The sequence below is a fragment of the Anomaloglossus baeobatrachus genome, chromosome 7 (assembly GCF_048569485.1).
Source record: "Anomaloglossus baeobatrachus isolate aAnoBae1 chromosome 7, aAnoBae1.hap1, whole genome shotgun sequence".
NCBI lineage: Eukaryota > Metazoa > Chordata > Amphibia > Anura > Aromobatidae > Anomaloglossus > Anomaloglossus baeobatrachus.
Genome location: NC_134359.1, coordinates 53,552,798 through 53,576,248, shown reverse-complemented (window position 1 = coordinate 53,576,248; position 23,451 = coordinate 53,552,798). Strand labels below are relative to the sequence as shown.

Sequence of the window (23,451 nt, the reverse complement as noted above, 5' to 3'; positions counted from 1 at the left end):
CTAAATCGCCGCACGGAATCACAGGCAAGGGCAGCCTAAATAGAAATGTATCAGCATCAATATGCATTTGCCATAATGTTGCCTTATCTCTCCTTTTTCTCCGGTTTTACATGTTCCTCGGAGTAGGCACCTCCTTATGGGACACTACTAAGTGGTTCCATAAGGTTGATATTTAGTATGGCTAAATTTTTGTTAATAACATATTGCACAACGTGCAGCAAGGTACAGTATGATGTCCAGAGTCCAGATGTGCATTGCAGCTGACGGGGGCCACTTTGAGCATCTAAGTTACATGAGCGCCATATACGTGACCAGCATTCAATGTTTTGGGGGAGTCATGGGTTTCATATCATAGCATTTCTGTATGCAAGGTGTTGATTCGTATTGAATTGATGATGCCCTGCAACTTTGTAATTCACTTTTTTTCTCTATCTTGTTCCGTTTTTGAGATAAAAATGCTAACTCCGTTGTTTTCCACCAGGTGGCGCTATAGGTGGTTTCATTGCATAGCGCATGGCTACTTTACTATACCTAGACACCACTTCTATGCCTATGGCTGCTGCCATTCTAAAATTAATGGTGGTGGACAGGAAATGGGTGGACACACTGTATATGTAAAAAAGTTGATTTTATTTTCCATAAAGTTGCTTAAATATAACAGTTTAAAAACAACTGCATAATTACATAGTTATATAGGTTGAGAAAAGACCTAGGTCCAACTACTTCAACCTTCCTCCACCAATCAATTCAACTAAATAAAAAATGTATTATGGCTGGAGGAAGGTTGAGCCAGGTCTTTTTTCAACTATATAACTATGTAACTATATTTTTAAACTGTTGTATTTTAGCAACTTTATGGTAAATAAAATCAGCTTTTTAGATATATATCTGTATATACCAATACAATATACCTGTAAAGAAGAAGAATAACATTTAGATCTTTAGGCAGAAAAATCTATCATGCACAACACTTTTTAAATAAATATCACAACACAGGAAACAACATAGGCATGTTTGGTATCCCTACAATTGTAACAACCCATACAATACAGTGAACACTTACATTTATAGTGATCAATAAATGGCATAAATAAAAATGCCTTAATTGTTTTTGGGTTTTTTGGAATTCAATTTAAGGTGGCTGGCAACTAGTATTTATTTTGTTAGGATAGGCCATCAATAGCTGATCGGTCGGCGTGCAATACTCCGCACCCCCACTGATCAGCTGATACCAATGCAGGCCATTAGTTCTCGGATTCTGCCGAAACATAACAGCCCCATCATTTCTATTGTGGATGCAGCTGGGTACTGTTGTATTGTGAAGGTAGCTTGGGCTATAGGTTGTTTGTTCGACTGTAATAAGAATATCTGTGTATGTAAATAATCAAAATATAGATGTAGTTGTATAATTATCTGTGTGTCTATATGGTAATCGCACACACGCCATAATATGATTCTAAGCTGTATAGTCAAAAAAGGGTTAAACCAAGGATGAGTGAACAGATGTAGAAACAATGAACAAAGAAAGTATTTATGCTTATCAGTGGTTTCACACAAAGAAGGAATGTATCTGTGAGATGAAATGTGTGTACCTACACTCCCCAATCCTCCCTATGCGGCTTCAATGTATGAGAAAAGACAGATTTTGATACTTTTGTACATGTCTGAAGGTTGAAATGTAATACTAAAATCTGAGCTATAGAATACAGTTCAGACGCAAGCCTGAGAGCAATCAGAGCACATGTTCTCTGTTCATTGATTATTGAGTCTCATTATATCTGCGCAGATACCTGATTTGTCCCCGTACCTCTGGTGCCCTGAACAAAGACTCCATTAGCATTCTTACCCAAATTTCTCCCTTGACAGAATATGTGTGCACAGTGTGAATATGCATGTATAGGTGAATAGTGTGTTCATGTGAAGGTGCGTGTGTATACATTGGTAGTGTCCAGAGACAAGTCCTGCACAGGGGTCCTTGACAGTCAGTATCCATCTCTGGAACTAAAATCTTGAAAATGGTGACAAATCAAAAAAATAAAATAATAAATAATAAAATAAAATAATAATAAAAAACCAAAATAAGATTCCCAGTTGGTGATATGAAACTCCTGCAACCCGCCATGTACAGTATTGGAAGACAACTGCTGCTGAAGGCAATAAATCAAATATTAACACTGTTATCTCAGCCTATACATATAGGTCCACTAAAGATAAATCTATACTTTATATATTCTTAAGATTCTTTTATCCTTTAGCACCTGTGAGCCTAGAAACAATAAAGAGTAATCCGTGTATTGTGAGATTTCCAGCGCGTTGTCATTACAAATGAGGCTTATAAATGACACTGGGATTTCTTTTTATATTTCCAGCTACCAGAAAAAAAATATTCATGTTTCCAAGTGTCACATTTATCATACAGACAGCTTAAATCACGAGAAAATATAGAGCAGGAGGAAGTCATGGCATCCTGCTAAGATCTCATATTTTCTTTATGCCGTAGATAAATAGCCTATCTAAGACAAAAGCAACTGTAGCTTCACAGGAAGAAGACCCCCGGTGTGAGATTCATCACACAAGATAATGTCCAGCCACTTAAATGAGGTATGAAGGGTCGGATGAAATATTTATTACAAAATAGATTTTTTTTTATAACCTTTCATTTTTCCTTACATTCTTTCAATAAGGATTGAAAATGTATATTATTTTTTTTACATCAAATCAATGAGCGAATAAACCATTAAATTAATGAATGTATTAATGAATGCGCCACATTTACGGTGGCTGCAGGCTGCTATTTTATGGCCGGAAAGGGCCAAATAACCATGGGCCTTCCCACACTGATAATACCGGCCCCCTTCTGTCAGCTTTACCTTGGCTGGTTTTGAAAAATAGGGGGGAACCCATGGCATTTTTTTTCATTATTTATTTAAATAATTTAAAAAAGAAAATGACGTGGGATTCTATTTTTAATAACCAACAACGGTAATGATGACATGCGATACAATTGTACATGGGGCTGACCTGACATTGCAATTGATTGCTATACTAAACTTGGTGATTTATTCATGTGCTCACGGTGGTTATGGTGATATATTCATACACTGAAGGTAGTTATGGTGCTGCATTCATGTGCTGACAGTGGTTCTGATGCCTCATTCATGTGCTGACTGTGGTTCCGATGCCTCATTCATAGGCTGACTGTGGCTCTGATGCTGCCTTCCTATACTGACGGTCTTTCAGGCGCTGCATTCATGTATTGATGGTGGCTATGTAGCTGCATTCATGTTCTGATGGTGGTTCTAGAACTGTTTTCATGTACTTATGATGGTTCTGGCGCTGCATTCATGTACGAATGGTGGTTCTGGCACTGCATTCATGTGCTGACGGTGGTTTTGTTGCTGAATTTATGTACTGACGGTCACTCTGGCATTGTATTCATATACTGATGGTCATTCTGGCACTGCATTCATGCAGTGAAGATGGGTTTGTCATTGCATTCACGCACTGAATGTGGTTCTGGCACTGCATTCATGTACTGATGGTGGTTCTGATGCTGTATTTATGGACTAACTGTGGTTCTGATGCTGCATTCATATACTGACTGGTTCTGGCATTGCATTCATGCACTGATGGTGGACATGAAGCTGCATTAATGTACTGATGATGGTTCTGTTGCTGCATTCACATACTGACGGTGGTTCTGATGCTGCATTAATGTATTGATGGTGGTTTTGATGCTGAATTCATGGACTGATGTTGGTTCTGGCACTGATTTCATCAACTGACAGTGGTTTTGGCACGCATTCATGTGGTGACAGTGGTTCTTGTGCTCCATTCATCTACTGACAGTCATTCTGGTGCTACATTCATGTGCTAATGGTGGTTCTGATGCCTCATTCATGCACTGACGATGGTTCTGGAGCTGAATTCATGTACACAAGATGGTTCTGGCACTGCATTCATGTGCTGATGGTTGTTCTGGCATTACATTCATGTGCTGACAGTGGTTCTGATCGTGTACACATGTAGCAATCGAAAATGTGCTTCATGGCCATCTTAAAATTTAAAAAAAACTCTAAATTTAGAGTTTTGAGATTATGAGGAGGATTTGCTGAGAGTCTGCTCCAAAAACGCGGTGTAATATAGCTTATGCATAAAGTTATTTTTTTGGAGCAAAAATTTCTGAAACATTCAAAACTTGGCTTTGGTGATGTATTAATGTACTGATGCTGGTTCTGGTGATGTATTCATTTAAGTATGCCTTTAAATGTTTTGCTGCCCTTGGGATTGGTTCAGTATTGCAATGTAGCCCTCAGACCAAAAGAGGTTATTCACCCCTGCAGTAGAACAATTATTTTTCCCTGCGGGGCACACAAAGCATTACATCTAGTATTTACATTGTTGTTATTAGTCTGTCATCACATATAGGTGAGTTCTTATAGATAAATCCTAATTATGTTCAATTTGTTTTGGGTAATTGATAATTAATATGTATTATTCTCTCTCAGATAAAAAAAATTGTGTTCTTTACTAGAAATAACTTCATTATTTGTATTTTATTCATAGACCACTAACTGAGTAGGTCCCAGATTATGAGGTAAAGGAGCGATTGTGGAGAAGAAATTAAACAGCTGTATCTAGAATATAAAAAATTGCCTCAGCAAAGATCAGCAGCTTCCATATATCTCTGTAACACTGAGTAACAGATGTGATCCTTCAGGGTTTAAAAAAAAAAATCTTTCATGCTGTCTGTTCACATTTTTATCAAATGTTGAATTTTGCAATGTGATTTTTTAGAAGTATATTTTGTTGTATCACTGTTCAAATACCAATCCCACAGGCGGACTTTACCACCGCTAACCTCTACATATTACGGTATATCCACAAAGACCTTGGAGAACAAAAACCTCGAAAATATAACCAGTGGAGGACTGCAGTACAGTATAATGAAATCAGCTACAAAACTGTAATGTATTATTGGGAGAAACCGCTGTAACTGAGGACAACTTCCAGAATGCTTAGAGCTCAATTAAGATTATACATCAGTTAATCTAAGGCTCTAGGCTAGGGTCACATCTGTATTAACATTTTCTGTTTTCTGTTACGTCATAGGACAGAAAATAAAAAAGGATGCATTACATGATGGCCATCACTTATAACGGGCGTCAATCAAGATCTTTCATTTTATAAGGATTGAAACTAGCTATGGTACCCGGCGATGCCTGGGATAGTAACTGTTTCTCTGTCTCTCTCCCAGTCTCTTTCTGTCTGTCTCTCTATCTCTGTGATTGTCTGTCTCTCTCTCTGTCTGTCGGTCTCTTGGCCTGTCAGTCACTGTCCCTGTTTGCTTCTGTCTGTCTCTCTGTCACTTTTCCTGTCTGTCTCTGTATCTCTTTGTCTAACTCTGTCTGTCTCTCTCTGTCTATATGTCTGTCTGTCTATGTTTCTGTCTGTCTCTCTTCTCTCTGTCTGTCTCTCTGTTTCTGTCTGTCTCTATCTCTATGTGTCTCTGTCTTTCTGTCTATTTGTCTCTTTCCCTGTCTGTCTGTCTGTCTATTGGCCTGTCAGTCTCTGTCTGTCTGACTCTTTTCCTGTCTGCTTTTGTCTGTCTCTTTGTCTTTGTCTGTCTCTTTCCCTGTCTGTCTCTTTCCCTGTCTGCCTCTTTCCCTGTCTGCCTCTTTCCCTGTCTGCCTCTTTCCCTGTCTGCGTCTTTCCCTGTCTGCGTCTTTCCCTGTCTGCCTCTTTCCCTGTCTGCCTCTTTCCCTGTCTGCCTCTTTCCCTGTCTTCCTCTTTCCCTGTCTTCCTCTTTCCCTGTCTGCCTCTTTCCCTGTCTGCCTCTTTCCCTGTCTGCCTCTTTCCCTGTCTGCCTCTTTCCTTGTCTGCCTCTTTCACTGTCTGCCTCTTTCACTGTCTGCCTCTGTCTGTTTCTTTCCCTGTATGTCTTTCCCTATCTGTCTGCCTTTTTTCCCTGTCTGTCTCTGTCTGTCTCTGTCTCTTTTCCTATCTGCCTCTGTCTGTCTCTTTCCCCGTGTGTCTTTCTGTCTGTCTCTTTCTCTGTCTGTTTGGCTTTTTTTCCTATCTGTCTCTGTCTGTTTGTCTATGTCTTTTTCCCTTTCTGCCTCTGTCTGTCTCTTTCCCTGTCTGCCTCTTTTTCTGTCTGTCTGTATCTGTCTGTCTCTCTCTGTCAGTCTCCCTCTCTGTCTGTCTCTCAGTCTGTGCCTGTCTGTGTCTGTCTCTCCACCGACATCATATTACCTCACACATAAGCTTCTTATACTAACAATTTCCTTTGTTCCTATAACAACCAATCACAGCTCCTATTAATGACCTGTAACTCCCAGCTCCATTCACTTTAATGTAAGCGGGTTTTTTGGAGAGTAACTGTAAAGCGCGGTGTTAAATTTTCCCATCAAAACATAGTCTACGATGTTCCCTGAGCCACACTGGGTGTCTGTACAAAATTTTGTGATTGTATATGCGACGGTGCGGATTTCTTTAGCGGACATACACACATACATACACACACATACATACACTCAGCTTTATATATTAAATGTAGGGCTGAATGCTGCAATGGAGGAGCCTAAAATGCATAAAACCCAATTATTACTATAGAGCTCACATCTATCCATCCATCCATCTCACCTACACATAAAGTTGTGACACTATTCAGTCATCTTATTATTTCTAATCTGACACCAGCTAAAATCAATAGATAACTGGCAACATCAGGCCAACCAAGTGTGTGTGAGGTTGCTTTATCAACAGTATTGTGATACAGGTAAAATATATCTTTGTACCGTGTTAGCCAGTAGAGATAAAAAATTGTTTAAAAGAACTGAAGTCCTCAGTGGTTGAGACCTTTTATTGGCTAACTGAAAAGATGGTAATAATTGCAAGCTTTCCAGACTACTCAGTTCTCTTCATCAGGCATGGTATAACACAAAATCTGAAGAGTCACATATTTATACACAACAGGACATAGAAAAGTGCAGTAAAAAAAAACAAAACAAAAAAAAAAACAAAACCAAGTTATAAGAAACAGAACTATCAGTATGGCAGGGGGACAAACTGTTGTGGCCATGAATATTGCTGCAGTTCAGTGTGAAAGTTTTATTGTCCTCTGATCAGGGTCTGGTCCAGGCTGTGACGCGCTCGGATGGTCAGAGGAGCACATCTCTTAATTGATGTAAAAAGACATGAATCCATGAGACCCCTTCATTCCTGCTCTGAATGTGTCAAAGGTCATCATAAGTTTGTACTCCCAAAGTCTCCTATCTCTCTGGGACTTGAAATTCCCTTTCAATACCAGCAATTTCATGTCCATGATGCTGTGATCTGGGTTACAAAAATGTTTGGCCACAAGAACCATCCTTTTTTCCCTAATTGTGTGGCGGTGAGAATTCATCCTTGTCCTGAGCTGTTGTCCGGTCTCCCCTACATACAGACCCCCAGTTGGACATTTGGTACATATAATTAAGTACACCACATTGGTTGTGGTGCAGCTGAAGGTACCTGGGATCTTGTAGTCCTGATGTGATCTGGGAATCTTTATCTTGTCCGTTGTCAATATAAATGGACAGGTCTTACATTTTTTCTGGTTGCAGGGAAATGTTCCTGTTGTTGTTGGAGAGGACAGGGAGCTTCTGACAATGATGCTTCTTAAAAGAAGTTTTTACATCAGTTAAGAGATGTGCTCCTCTGACCAACCGAGCGCGTCACAGCCTGGACCAGACCCTAATCAGAGGACAATAAAACTTTCACACTGAACTGCAGCAATATTTATGGCCACAACAGTTTGTCCTCTTGCCATACTGATAGTTCTTCTTCACATAGCTTGTTTTATTTACTGCCCCATTCTACGTCCTGTTGTGTATAAATATGTGACTCTTCAGATTTTGTATCATACCATGCCTGATGAAGAGACCTAAGTAGTCTCGAAAGCTTGCTATTATTACCATCTTTTCAGTTAGCCATTAAAAGATATCAACCACTGAGGACTTCAGTTCTTTTAAACAATTTTTTATCAACAGTATTGTGTTGCTTCTGCCTTTACCAAGGGGAACTGCTGCATCCTGTAGTGCATTATTATTGTGTTGGTAAATACAGCTACATTTTTTCCTCCTATTTTTTTTTCTTACTTTTTTGTCCTTTTGCTTAAAGAGGACCAACCATCAGGATTTTCCTATATGAACTAAAGCCAGTGCTATACTAATCATGCTGATTCTATACATACCCTTCGTTGTGAGATCGGATGTATACTTTCTGATATATAAGCAAGTAAAATTTGTGAAATGCACTGTTACTTGATTGCTAGCATCTTCTCATTGTGAAAATTGTCATTACCTGATAGGGATAGTTGTACCAACACTGTCTTGTGTTCCAGAGCCAAGGAGTCTAAAATTAAGAAGGAAAGGAAATGAGAAAATAAGCAAAAGATAAAAAGTGATTTAATTGCAACATATTTTCCATCCAATTTTCAAGAAGAGTTTATCCTTTAGTAATGACTTAAAAGAGTGGTTCACCCATATTTTTTATTTTCGATAGAGATCGATATTATGTTGAGAAACAATTTTTCCCTCAAATATCTTATGTTTGCAATAGTGCCTGTGAGAGGCGCTATTGAGGACCGCTGTTCGCCATGCCTGACCCCCGGGCTCTGTGACCTCTGGGATCTGGTGATGTCACGTCAAGTTCCTGTTAACCTGACATCACCGCGGCCGGCTGCAGTGTCCGTGAGTGATGGGCTGTGGCTGGTGTTTCACTGCTCGTCACAGCCCATCAGCTCCCTCCTCATTCCTCCCTCACAGCAGAGCACTGCAAGCAGGAGACACGCTGGGCTGTGACGAGCGGTGAAACACCGCCCACAGCCCAGTGAGTCAGGAAGACTGCGGCCAGCCACGCTGATGTCAGGTCAACAGGAACTTGATGTGACATCACCGGATCTCCGAGGTCACGGAGCCCGGGGGTCAGGCATGGGGAACAGCGGTCTGCAATAGCGCCTCTCATTGGCACTATTGCCAACATAAGGTGTTTGAGAGAAACATTGTTTCTCAATGTAATATCGATCTAGTAAACAAAAAAATATGGGTGAACCACCTCTTTGATTATTTTTGGATAGAGTAAATGCTAGAGCTCCAATCCCTGGATATATGCACATTAGGTAAAATTCAGCTAAACCTGCCGATTCGTCGAGAATGGCCAACAGTCTAATCAGTTTGATATTGTTGATTTTCCATTTTGGTCCTGAAGAAGGGGACTCGATCCCTGAAACGCGTAGACCTATGAAATAAAATATTTTTATGTATTAAATCAACATTTTTCCTCCTTTTTGGCGACATTGCGGCATTAACCACGCTTCTCCTTTCCAGCACTGAAGATCTCTCCACATGGGACTGTGGCAGCCGCCATTATCTTAATGCCTGCATAGGGGTTGTGACTATCACCCCCCTAAAAAGTGAGTGTAATCTCCTGCACACTTCACTTTTTATATCTGGCAAGACCCTATTTGCGCTCTTTGTCCCCAGCTTTTACATAAAGAATACAAGAGCGGTTAATCAAGTCAAGAATTTCTGTAGATGGAGATACTGTGCCAAAAAATCGTTGGCTGACAGCTATCTAGTGTGTATGGCAAGATTTAGACCCTACTCACTACTGAGTGTACATTTTTTTTCCATGCGTCACCTTTTTACCATCCATTTTTCTCATACCATAAAAAGTCCCAAAGAGTTTTTCCAAGCATCCACTATGAAGCAGTCCGTACAAAAATGGACAGAACATCAATGCCATCCTTGTGCTACGTGTTTTCTTCAAAGAACAGATTAATGTGTATCTGTGATTATTTGAAGAGAATCATTGGACATGTAAATAATATAGAATAAAATGTGTCCGTCAACTATCAGTGGAAGAAGATGGCCCGCAAATGACCAATATGGACGTGTGAATAAGGACTGACTCAGGATTAGGCCATGTGCAGTAGCTTCTCTGGGCACACATCATATGGTATCAATAAAAATATAATGACACCACCATACACTTTATAAATGGTGATGAGCAAGCATACTTGCCATACCTCATTGCGTGATTGACCCTTGAGCATCTGAGTTTGAAAATGATCGAATTTCCCATTGATTTACATTATACTCGGTACTCGAGTCACTTGAGGTGACCTCATTAAACTGAGTGACCTCAGGTGAGGTTACCTGTGATTACAGGTGGAAGACCGTGGGAACCTCCAGCTGTGATGCAAATAGCCTGAGTGACCTCACCACTCATGGTGCGGCTCAGTCTCTGCCTAAAGCTCACAGCGGGCAATCATGTTCTATGTCACATCAGATGTAGCAGAGCTTGAATCATCATGGGACCTCGTGTGGTGCTTTGGGGGTTAATAAATTTCAAATAAAGTATTTTTTCTGTGTTTGTGTTTATTTATTTTCACTTATAGATTAGTAATGGGGGGTCTCATAGACACCTCTCAATTACTAATCTAGGGCTTTGTGGCAGCTGTGAGCTGCCATTAACCCCTTATTACCCAATTGCCACTGTGCCATGGGTAGAGCCGGATAAAGTGAATAATGATGATGTGACAATCCTGAGTGGTTGCAGGCTGCTATTTTTAGGAAGGTAAATGATGGCCCCGGAAGTATAATGAGCAGCCCACGAAGCAGTTGCAGCCGCTCCGGAGACCAGTAAGTATAGGGCACCTGCTTTCTTCTTATTTTTTTATTTTTCCAAAGTTCTCATTACCTGGAGTTTTCTGGGAACTTTGGCTGGGGCCTGGCGCTTATGTACTTCTGAACCCGTGCGTATCTGGATATGTACAGTCCAGGTCCGTATATCACTATTTATAATCCCTTATCAAAGTTTACGTCTATTTCCACTTAAGCCTGCTTTACACGTTACGATTTAGCATATGATATCGTATGCAATCGTAACTGTCCCCATCGTATGTGCGCCACGTTCAATTTGTTGAACGTGTCGCACAAACGATTTTTTCCCATCACACGTACTTACCCGTCCATACGACCTCGATGTGGGCGGCGAACGTCCACTTCCTGGAGTGGGAGGGACGTTCGGCGTCACAGCGACGTCACGCGGCAGCCGGCCAATAGAAGCGGAGGGCCGGAGATAAGCGGGACGTAAACATCCTGCCCACCTCCTTCCTTCCGCATAGCCGGCGGGAGCCGCGGGACGTAGATAAGATCTGTTCATCGTTCCTGGGGTGTCACACACTGCGATGTGTGCTGCCTCGGGAACATTGAACAACATCACGTTCAATTTTTAGGAATCGAATGACGTGCGTGTGATAAACGTTTTAACGTGCAATTGAAATGACCAGCCAGGGAGGCCTCTGGCTGTGTAGTCGTGGCAGCACTGTATTCAAGGACCATCCCTGGCTTCATCACTTCTTTAATGTTGAGAGAGTGTATGTCGGTGTCTTCATCGGCCGATGCACAAAGAGGCTGCAGGCAACAGTCCAGATGCAATAAAAACGACATTTATTCACAAAGTTAAAGAGGACAAAAACACTCCGGTCAGCGGATTCCGGCAATAGTAGTGGAGCTGGGGACAACCTGCCCAAACGCACCCTCTGATGGGGATATGCCCAGAGTACTTCTCCCACTCTTCAGCCAAGCATACACCGGACCCACACCGGCAGAATAGGCTTTGGGATTGCGCCACTGGACTCCCACTCTTCAGCCAAGCATACACCGGACCCACACCGGCAGAATAGGCTTTGAGGTTGCGCCACTGGACTCCCACTCTTCAGCCAAGCATACACCGGACCCACACCGGCAGAATAGGCTTTGAGGTTGCGTCCACCTCCTTATCTCCGGTGTCCCCTGATGTTCCGCTCACACAATCGCACTTGCCGCTCCAGATGTTCACACTCCGCTGACCCGGATCTTTCTATCTCACACACATTCAGACCTTGCCTAGCAATCCGGCCGACTCCTCCTCCCCGGTGGCAACAGCCGTCCCACCCGGCCACTAGGGGGTGCCCTAACACATCATATACAATAATAAAACATTTTTAATAACAACAGTGCCGGGTTATCTATGCTAGACTAGTAGGGGGTAGGCCCACCCACTACACAATCACACGTAGCTGTCACACTTTACAATATAACTTACGATGCCGGATGTGCGTCACTTACGACGTGACCCTGCCGACACATTGTAAGATATATTGTAGCGTGTAAAGCGCCCTTAACCTAGCCTAATTGAGAGCTCCTCACTATCCCTCCTCCCTGTTGCTGCTGAAATCTCACAGTGTTCAGTACAAGCTGCAACGTGATGGAGACTGAATGCACTTGGACTTATGACTTCTTTTAGGATTATACAGCAATTCTGACAAAGATTTTCAAAGTAAATAAATCAGGATTAAAAGATGTATTCAATATTGTATACAATTTGTGTTTGTTTGCATTGTGAAATCAAGCAACTTTAAATATTTTCTTATAGAAGCAGATATCTTAATTAGTTGACAAATTCAACTACCTTCATAACCTCTGTTACGTGGAGATCTACAATAAGTGGATTTAGCGGTGACGGTTTTAAGCTCAGACTTTTGGGACGTAATCGGCCTTACTTGCATTTGCAGGAAAAGTTATCCTGACACGTTGTCATTTTCGATATGTTCTTTGAAGACTGTTCTTCAATTGCTGTGTTCTCGCAGCGGGTAGTGCGGGCATTGTTCTGGAAAATCATTTAGGTGTATTTAAGGCTAAGCTTCACTGGAAGTGTCATAACCTCACCGATTCTCAGCCGGAGCACCCAGTGGAACATCTCCAGGATATAGTCATTTTCATCCACAATGCAAAAAACACAACCTCAGATAATAAGAAGTAATTTCATATAATGTTCAGACGAACGAAATCTCATGTGAACCAAATTACACTCGTATTTGCACTCGAATAAATAGCTGATCCTCAGGTTTCTCTTGCGGAATTGTACCATGAACGGAGGCAGATCACACACAGATTACATACAGATCACACATAGATTAGCGTCAGTCATTTTCCTGGTACATAAAAAAAACAAAACGTCGAGATATTCATCAGTGTTTGGTCCATGAGTCAGCTTTTACCATCAGCGTTTTGTCCCTTTTTGTTGTATGCAAAACCATTTAGGTTGCATTTACATACATTGAGCTCAGACTGGTAGCGTAAAGGCCCCGTTACACGCTACGATTTATCTGATGATCTCTTAAACGATGTGAAACGCCCAGATCGTAGTTACGATTTGCCGAGATCGCTCATAGGTCGTTTAGTAGCGGTCACACGTAACGATCTCACAAACGACGCTACATCGTTCAGCGATATATTGTTTGACAAAGGCGGTTGTGTGGATGTTGTTCGTCGTTGGCAGGGTGTCAAGCGTAGCAATATGTCTGCTGCGTTCCAAACGACGAACAATATTTTTGAAACTGGACGACGTGTCAACGGTCAAAGATTTTCACCCTATTTGCGATCGTTCAGAGTCGCTCATAGGTGTCACACGCAACGACGTCGCTAACGATGACGGATGTGCGTCACGGAAACCGTGACCCCGAAGACATATCGTCAGATAAATCGTAGTGTGTAACGGGGCCTTAAAAGTGTGCGATTGACAATAGTTTGTCCTTGGGTGCTTGTTTCTGGCCTCTTTACACAGAATGAGGAAGACTGGTGGGAACAGAAAAATCACTAATAGATCAATCTGTCCACATATAGTATCACATTATGAGTAGCACATTTGCAGTGTGCACTGGGTGATGTGCTGCTGAGAACAAGGATGTTTATTCCGCCATAAACAATCACCCGATCAATGAGCCGCATTTTACTAAGATCGTTGGGTGATTGCCAACCTGTTTACACCTATGAACTCTTATCTGTACATCCTGGGCTTATAAATGGATGCTACACACACACAGTATGTTACACACACTTTGTTACACTCTCATATGAATACACACATAGCACACAATACACATTTATACACAGCACATACAAACATGTAGCGCCCCTGAAGTGCTACAAGGTTCTGCATCCCCACAAGGATGCAGGGCCTACCCCCTTAGGGACCCAGAACCCCAGTGTCGGTAACACCAATAACCCAAGTAATCCCAGTTTTTCCCCAACAATCCCCCAAACAATGGTACTTAGCTAGGGTTGGACCAATGGATGGCTGCCTAGAGGTGGAGCCAAACCAGTCCACTAGTTGACCAGGTGGGAGGGGCAGATTGTGGAGAGAAGTCAGTCAGTAGAGTGTAGTGTGTGAAGGTGGACGTGAAGTGACAATCTAATACCCAGGAGAAGTGGTTGCTGGTGAAGTATGGTGGAGTACTCCCGGAACTAAGCACCGACGGGATACAGGACCCTAAGACAAGAAAGTGCTTCAGACCGACCTGTTAACACCTGCACAGCAAGGGGACCATCAAGGACCTTGCTGACCATAAGAATCTTCAGACTCAGTAGCAAAGGGAGAACCGGGGACAGGACCAGAGACTACAGCCCCACAGGGTTCACGCTACCGTCAGGCGGACAAACCACAGGACGGGGACGCCCAGTTGTTCGATATTACGGAGACCCACTTACCAGAGACAGGTGCAGGGGAAGAAGGTACCATAGAACCAGACTGGCACTGGGACGAAGGGGACCTGGAGGCGAAACCAGCCGGCTTCGGGCAAACAGTTAACATCTACCAGCAGTGAGTAAACCAGTTGCACTAAACCTCTGTGTGGACTACCTTCTTCCAACACCCACTACACCAGATATCCTATGGGGCAAACCCTACTTGCAGAGGGTCTACCATTCTAGCTGCAAATACCACCAGCCTCAATAGAGACATTCTGCAGCGGCGGCTCCCTACATTTAGCCGCAACACCGCGAGTGGCGTCACATGTGAACATTACCTCATTCTCCCCTGTATATATGTCCGTTACAAAAAGGGCCCAGGGAACGGAATCGGGTAACAGCCACCACTGTGAGTTGCCCAAGACCTATACTGCCCAGAACCGAGTACCCCATATCCCTGGGTGTGACATACACACACACATATGTATACAGAGCACATACATACACACACACAAACGCACATACACATATACTGTATACAGAGCACATACCTACACAAGCACATGTATACAGGGCATATACATACATACACACACATGTATATGTAGTGCCCCTGAACCCTTCAGGGCACTACTAGGTACTGCATCCTGTCACGGATGCAGGGCCTACCCCCAGGGACCTGGAAGCTCAATGCCGGTACCAATCAAAACACATAACATCCCCAGTTCCCTCACCTAGATAGGGGTGACTGACTAGTTGGGGACCCAATGGATGGCCACCTAGAGGTGGAGCCGATTCAATCCACTAGCCAGCAACCCGGGAGGAGAGATACAGTAGAAGAGAGTGTGAAGTGACAACTGAAGAAGATGGACGTGTCTCAAGACGGGGTCGTGTAACGGTGACCTGACTGGTACAGGAGAGTGGTTGCCAGGGAGGGTACGATGAGGTACCCCTGGAACCACGGCACCGACAGAGCACAGGGCCCTAGGTTAGGTGAACGCTCCAAGCTGCCTAACAAATACCTTCACAGTGAGGGGACCTTCACGGACCTTACTGAGCCAAGAATCCGGGGCACCAGCAGTAACTATTGAGCCAGGGACCGTACCAGAGCACCGACCCTACAGGGTTCACAGTGCCCGCCATATGGACCAGAGCCTGACAACTAACAGGAGGGGACTCCCAGATGCTCCAAGCTACGTGGTTCCACAAAACGACAGAGAGGTGCGGGGGAAAGAAGCCATCAGGATACCCCACCAGCACTGGGACTACAGGGACCAGTGGTCTGAACCAGCCGTCCAGCGTCATCACCTGCTGTGAGTAAAATCAGAGTTGCACTGCATCCCCATCATGTGGGCTCCGTTCTTTCCACGCCGCACCCCATCATCTACACCCTGGGGCTCAGCCCTACTTGTGGAGGGCCCAACATCACAACTGCCATCACCACAAGCCCCAGTGGAGAGAAACTGTGCAGCGGCGGCTCCAACTATTTAGCCGCAACCCACAAGTGGCGTCATGACATAAACTCTTTCATCTTCCCTCTATATATATCCCCTTTTTAAAAGCATCCCCAGGGTCACGGAACTGGGCAACGGCCATATCACACCCGTGACACAGCATCCCCGTACATATATGGCCCGGGACCGAGTACCCCAGCAGCTCTATAAATGGCTCTTTTAACAAACAGAACGCAGGTCAGTTGCTGCGTGGATCTCACAGGAGTGGCAGCGTTCCACGGCCTCTCCTGTTAGCTTCATGTAGCAGAGCTGGATGTGTTGCAGGACCTCGTGAGAATTACGCTTGACCTGGAGGGGTATTTGGGGATTTTAATAAAGTGGTGAGAGAGGGTGGTGGTTTTTTTGTCTTGTTTTTATTCCAAATAAAGGATTTTTTCGGGTGTATGTGTTTATTTACTTTCACTTACAGGTTAATCATTGGGGGTGTCTCATAGACGCCCGCCATGATTAACCTAGGACTTAGTGGCAGCTATGAGCTGCCATTAACTCCTTATTACCCTGATTGCCACCGTACCAGGGCAATTCGGAATGAGCCGGGTAGAGTCCCGGGCTGTCGCATCTAATGAATGCGGCAATTCCGGGTGGCTGATGGCTGATATTTTTAGGCTGGGGGGCTCCCCTTAATGTGGGGCTCCCCATCCTGAGAATACCAGCCTTCAGCCGTGTGGCTTTATCTTGGCTGGTGTCATAATTTGGGGGGACTGCCGCCATTTTTTTTTAAATTATTTATTTATTTTACTGCACTACATAGACCCGGCCACTGGCGGCTGTAATTGGTTGCAGTGAGACAGCTGTCACTCAGCGTGGGGGCGCGTGTGAATGCAACCAATCATAGGCGCTGGTGGGTAGGGGAAGAAGAAAATACGATATGGAATAATGAGCGGCCGGCATTTTCAAAAGCTGGAGAAGCCGCCGGAGCAGTGCGACAGCTGTGCAGCGCCATGCTCGTGATCGGTCAGTGAACGGTGAGCATGAGAGAGGGGGGGAGAGGCAGAGACCGACAGACAAAGAGAGAGACCGAAAGACCTGCGTTCTGTTTGTCAAAAAAATGATTGCGTGCTGCTCTGAGCACGTTATTCCAAGACACCAGAAGTGCAGTCACGCACCTTCTACAGGCTGTGCTTATACTGTTTCTGCCTTTTCCTATCCATTTCAGCCTTTTCTTCAGTCACCGCAGCTCGCCATTAGGTCCAACGTGAAATCATTCGAGTTTTCCATAGACTTACATCGCGCATCGAATATTTGCGAATAGTCGAATAGTGCCGACCTATTCGTCGGATATTCGTCGAAGTGTATATTTTGGTATTCGATCATCCCTATTATGTTTTTAGTTTGTTAGTAAACACATCATGAACATCTGAAGAATGAAACCTGCGGGGAGCTCTCCTGCTATGATATGGCTAATACAAGGACGTTAATCCTTTCCCTCCCGATTTTCCTTTTTTTCCCTCCCTTTCTTCCAAGAGCCATTACTTTTTTATTCTTCATTCACATAGCCATATCAGGGCTTGTTTTTTGCGGAATGAGTTGCAATTTTGAATGAAACAATTCATTCTACCACATAGTGTTCTGGAAAACGGGAACAAATTTCCAACTGCGTTGAAATATAAAAAAGTGCAATTCCACAATTGTTTGTGGAGTTCTTTTTATTTAACATTGTTCCCTATATTGTAAAACTGACCTTGCAAGATACTTGCTTAGATCAGAATGATTACGCAGATATCAAACATGTATAGGTTTTTTTTCTTCTTTAAGTGGTAAAAAACTTAAAAAATTTTGAAATTTGTAAAAAATTTGCTTTTGTTGCCATATTTCAAAACCCATAATGTTTTCATTTTTTGGGATATGGGGCTATACAAGGGCTCATTTTTTTGCACCCTGGGCTGACATTTGTATGGATACCATTTTGGAGCAGATATGAAGTTTTGATCGCCTCTTATTGCTTTTTACTTGCAATGTTCCAGAGGTCAAAAAACTACAATTTTGGAGTTTTTATTTTTTTTCTCATTACACCGTTTACCAATCAGATCAATTTACTTTATATTTTGATAGATCAGACTTTTACTAGTGCAGTGATACCAAATATGTGTATTTTTATGTTTTTTAATTGTTTTAATGCTTTTATCAGTGTAGCTCCCGCTGTAGACCCTGGTAGTGAGGGCCAGTTTGCTCACCCTTAACACCGGTCCTGGTTCCATCCGGGAGACACAAGGATGGAAACATTACATACATGAAACACGGGTGTTTGAATGAGGCCCCATCAGACAGTAGCTTAGCTACTGGGGGGACTAGAGGGGCCCACCCGGAGCTGCTGCCACCCAGGGCCATGTTGGGGCATCATTTCTTTTTTAAACCCCATCCCCCTTGTCGGGACAAGTAGCAAATCCGGCAATTTTTTTTAAGGGGGAGGGAAGGGGAGGTTTAATAAATGAGCACGCTGCAGAGGCAGGGAAGCTCTAATCTGCTCCCGGCCCAGATGGAAGAAAAAACATATGTGCAAGCGGTGCAGGACCTGCATTGACGTAAAGCCTATGTGACCCGTGTGGGAGGAGCCAGGAGAAGCTGTAGAAGATGAGAGCACATGCGACAGGTAATAAGGGAAAAGGAGGACATGAGGGATCAGGCAGTGACAGAGGAGTGCAAACTGTGACAGAGGGGGACAGGCTGCAATAGGGGGTTGCAGGTTGTGTGAGATAGAGGGGTGCAGGCTCTGACAAAGGGGTGCAGACAGTGTGGGGCAGAGGAGAACAGGCTGTGTGGGATAGAGGGGTGCAGACTGTATCTGGTAGAGGAATATCTGGTTAGGGGCCCATTCAGAATTTTCGCTCCCCCCCCCTCCCCCGAGTCAAACACCTAGCTATGCCTCTGCCATCAGACATCAGTCTTTCAGAAATGAATGTCGTCTTTGTGTATGTATAGCAATGGATTTATGTTTATGGCATTCTGCCAACACTACCAGTCACAACCTGAAATATTTATACCTCAAACTGTTCAGCCTGTGGCAATAAGTCCTTATTCACCCTCCATGTGTATGACTGATTATCAAGTATGCCGAGCAAATGTCTAATTCTTCTCCCCTGGTAATCGTTGACAATATGAATTCAACACTGGTTATGCAGCAAATCCCATCAATTCTGATTTTATAATATTATATAATCTGTTGAATACATTTCTGACAATTGTTCCCGTTAGCTTTTTTGCCGTTATGGCCAAAGACGGTATTCCTGCAAGCAAGGAAAAGCATCTGCATCTTCAATTTCTCGAAAATATAGTGGAGGTTTTTTAATTTTAATTATATATAACGGTTGCCCTGACGCAAGTGGGAACTTGGCCTAAAGGCCCCGTTACACGCAACAACGTATCTAACGATATATCACCGAGGTCACGGATTCCGTGACGTACATCCGGCATCGTTAGCGACGTCGTTGCGTGTGACACCAAGGAGCGACCGTTAACGATGGAAAATACTCACCAAATCGTCCATCGTTGACACGTCGTTCCTTTTCACAAAATCGTTGATTGTTGAGCTCGCAGGTTGTTCGTCGTTCCCGAGGAAGCACACATCACTACGTGTGACACCTCGGGAACGACGGACTACAGCTTACCTGCGGCCGCCGACAATGCAGAAGGAAGGAGGTGGGCGGGATGTTACGTTCCGCTCATCTCCGCCCCTCCGCTTCTATTGGGTGGCCGCTTAGGAAAGGAGGCGTATCGCCGGCAACAGTGACGTCGCTAGGCAGGTAAGTCTGTGTGACAGCTCCTAACGATTTTGTGCGCCACGGGCAGCGATTTGCCCGTGAAGCACAAATGACGGGGGCGGGTACTTACACCAGCGACATCGCAAGCAATATCGTTGTGTGTAACACCACCTTAAGTCTACATAGCCTTTAGGGCTCTGTCCTGTAAATAGTTTCTCTGAGTAAACCATGCATTCCAAATTTTCATAGCATTTTTAACAATTTTTTTTGTTTGCTTGTTTTATATTCTGGAACATTTGGCATATATATATATATATATATATATATATATATATATATATATATATATATATATATATATATATATAATGTATATACAGTGTGTGTGGTACAAAATATAAAGCATACAAGCATAATTAGATATGTTTGTTTGCTTTATATTTTGCAATAGTTTGCATATATTATATATATATACATATATATATATATATATATATATATATACACATATATGTACAGTACATATATATATTCGGTGTGTATATATATATATTATTGCAAAATATAAAATAACAAAAATAATTGTTAATACTGCTTATGAAAATTTGCTTGGAATTCATGATATACTGTGAAAAAACTCTGTATAGGACAGAGCCTTAAAATCTGCATACACTAAAGGGGGCTTTACACGCTACGATATCGTTAATGTTTTATCGTCGGGGTCACATTGTTAGTAACGCACATCCGGCGTCATTAACAATATCGCAGCGTGTAATACTTACCAGCGACCTTAGGCGACCTCAAAAATGGTGAAAATCGTTCACCATGGAGAGGTCGTCCCAAACTCAAAAATCGGTAAGGGTTGTTTAGTGTTGTGGTTCATCGCTTATGCGACAGCACACATCGCTATGTGTGACACCGCATGAGCGAGGACCGTCTCCTTACCTGCCGCCGGCCGCAATGCAGAAGGAAGAGGTGGGCGGGATGTTTACATCACGCTCAGCTCCGCCCCTCCGCTTTCATTGGCCGGCCGCTTAGTGACGTTGTGGTGACGTCGCTGTGATGCCAAACGTCCCTCCCCCTTGAAGGAGGAATTGTTCGGCAGTCACAGCGACGACAATGACCAGGTAAGTATGTGTGACGCTGCGTAGCAATAATGTTCACTACGGCAGCGATCACAAACAATCGCATGCGCGACGGGGGCGGGTACTTACACGCTCGCTATCGCTAGAAATTTCTAGCGATATTGCTACCGTGTAAAGCCCCCTTTAGGCTAGGTTCACGCTTGTGTCAGGGCCACCGTTATAAATAATTAGAATAAAAAAAAATAAACACTATATTTTCTAGAAATAGTAGATGCAGGTGCTTTTTTTGCTTGCAGGAATGGCAAAAGAATTTTTCAAAAAAGCTAATGGCTTTTTTAAAACCTATGCCAAAAAAAGTTAAACAAAGCCCTATGTTATAAAGCAAACAATCCCCAAAATATCACAAAGCTAAATGCTTTATATGTATCATGCTTTATATTTCATTTTAAAGTAGATCCATCACCAGATTGTACAATACAAAGTGCACATATTCTAAAACAGACCTGATGAGGCTACAAAAAAATCCGACCTGAACTTATAAAATGCTTACTTGAATATAAAGGGGGGAAACTTTCAGAGTATTAGGGTATGTGCACATGACAATTTTTTTTCAGGTGGGTGAAATTCTTGTTTTCAAGAAGACGCTTCATGAAACATTTCTTTGGACATTTTATTTTGCGCTTTAACATTTTTGACTACCAGTAAAGAAGTTTTAGATTTTTCTGTGGTGTTTTTTTCTTGATATTTTCCAGCCATTTGTTCTATTCTTCATTTAACAATGAAGAAACTGTTAGCATTTTTTTTTCAAGCAAGAAAGCAGTCAAGACGCTCAAAAAAAATGGTGCCTGGGTGTCTTCTGGGCATCTTTTGAGCCTTCCCATTAACTTATATTATACAGTCATATGAAAACGTTTGGGCACCCCTATTAATGTTAACCTTTTTTCTTTATAACATTTTGGGTTTTTGCAACAGCTATTTCAGTTTCCTATATCTAATAACTGATGGACTGAGTAATGTTTCTGGATTGAAATGAGGTTTATTGTACTAACAGAAAATGTGCAATCCGCATTTAAACAAAATTTGACTGGTGCAAAAGTATGGGCACCCTTATCAATTTCTTGATTTGAACACTCCTAACTACTTTTTACTGACTTACTAAAGCACTAAATTGGTTTTGTAACCTCATTGAGCTTTGAACTTCATAGGCAGGTGTATCCAATCATGAGAAAAGGTATTTAAGGTGGCCACTTGCAAGTTGCTCTATTTGAATCTCCTATGAAGAGTGGCATCATGGGCTCCTCAAAACAACTCTCAAATGATCTGAAAACAAAGATTATTCAACATAGTTGTTCAGGGGAAGGATACAAAAAGTTGTGTCAGAGATTTAAACTGTCAGTTTCCACTGTGAGGAACATAGTAAGGAAATGGAAGAACACAGGTACAGTTCTTGTTAAGCCCAGAAGTGGCAGGCCAAGAAAAATATCAGAAAGGCAGAGAAGAAGAATGGTGAGAACAGTCAAGGACAATCCACAGACCACCTCCAAAGACCTGCAGCTTCATCTTGCTGCAGATGGTGTCAATGTGCATCAGTCAACAATACAGCGCACTTTGCACAAGGAGAAGCTGTATGGGAGAGTGATGCGAAAGAAGCCATTTCTGCAAGCACGCCACAAACAGAGTCGCCTGAGGTATGCAAAAGCACATTTGGACAAGCCAGTTACATTTTGGAAGAAGGTCCTGTGGACTGATGAAACAAAGAATGAGTTGTATGGTCATACAAAAAGACGTTATGCATGGAGGCAAAAAAACACGGCATTCCAAGAAAAGCACTTGCTACCCACAGTAAAATTTGGTGGAGTTTCCATCATGCTTTGGGGCTGTGTGGCCAATGCCGGCACCGGGAATCTTGTTAAAGTTGAGGGTCGCATGGATTCAACTCAGTATCAGCAGATTCTTGACAATAATGTGCAAGAATCAGTGACGAAGTTGAAGTTACGTAGGGGATGGATATTTCAGCAAGACAATGATCCAAAACACCGCTCCAAATCTACTCAGGCATTCATGCAGAGGAACAATTACAATGTTCTGGAATGGCCATCCCAGTCCCCAGACCTGAATATCATTGAAAATCTGTGGGATGATTTGAAGCGTGCTGTCCATGCTCAGCGACCATCAAACTTAACTGAACTGGAATTGTTTTGTAAACAGGTATGGTCAAATATAACTTCATCCAGGAACTCATTAAAAGCTACAGGAAGCGACTAGAGGCTGTTATTTTTACAAAAGGAGGATCTACCAAATATTAATGTCACTTTTATGTTGAGGTGCCCATACTTTTGCACAGTTCAAATTTTGTTTAAATGCGGATTGCACATTTTCTGTTAGTACAATAAACCTCATTTCAATCCAGAAATATTACTCAGTCCATCAGTTATTAGATATATGAAACTGAAATAGCTGTTGCAAAACCCCAAATTGTTATAAAGAAAAAAGGTTAACATTAATAGGGGTGCCCAAACTTTTTCATATGACTGTATAGTATAGAGTAATTTCAGAGAGGAAAATGTCAGAGAAGAATGGAGCAGTCACTTATTTT

The 23,451-nt window shown here is 42.7% G+C and overlaps 1 protein-coding gene across 1 annotated transcript in view; it reads right to left on the bottom strand.

The window, feature by feature from the left end:
- Window positions 1-23,451, bottom strand: part of CERS6 (ceramide synthase 6) — a 350,340-nt gene that overhangs the window by 99,282 nt on the left and 227,607 nt on the right. Inside the window, exon 5 of the mRNA XM_075317290.1 lies at window positions 8,347-8,397. Within this exon, the coding sequence (XP_075173405.1) occupies window positions 8,347-8,397 (51 nt within the window). The remainder of the gene's footprint in view (window positions 1-8,346; window positions 8,398-23,451) is intronic.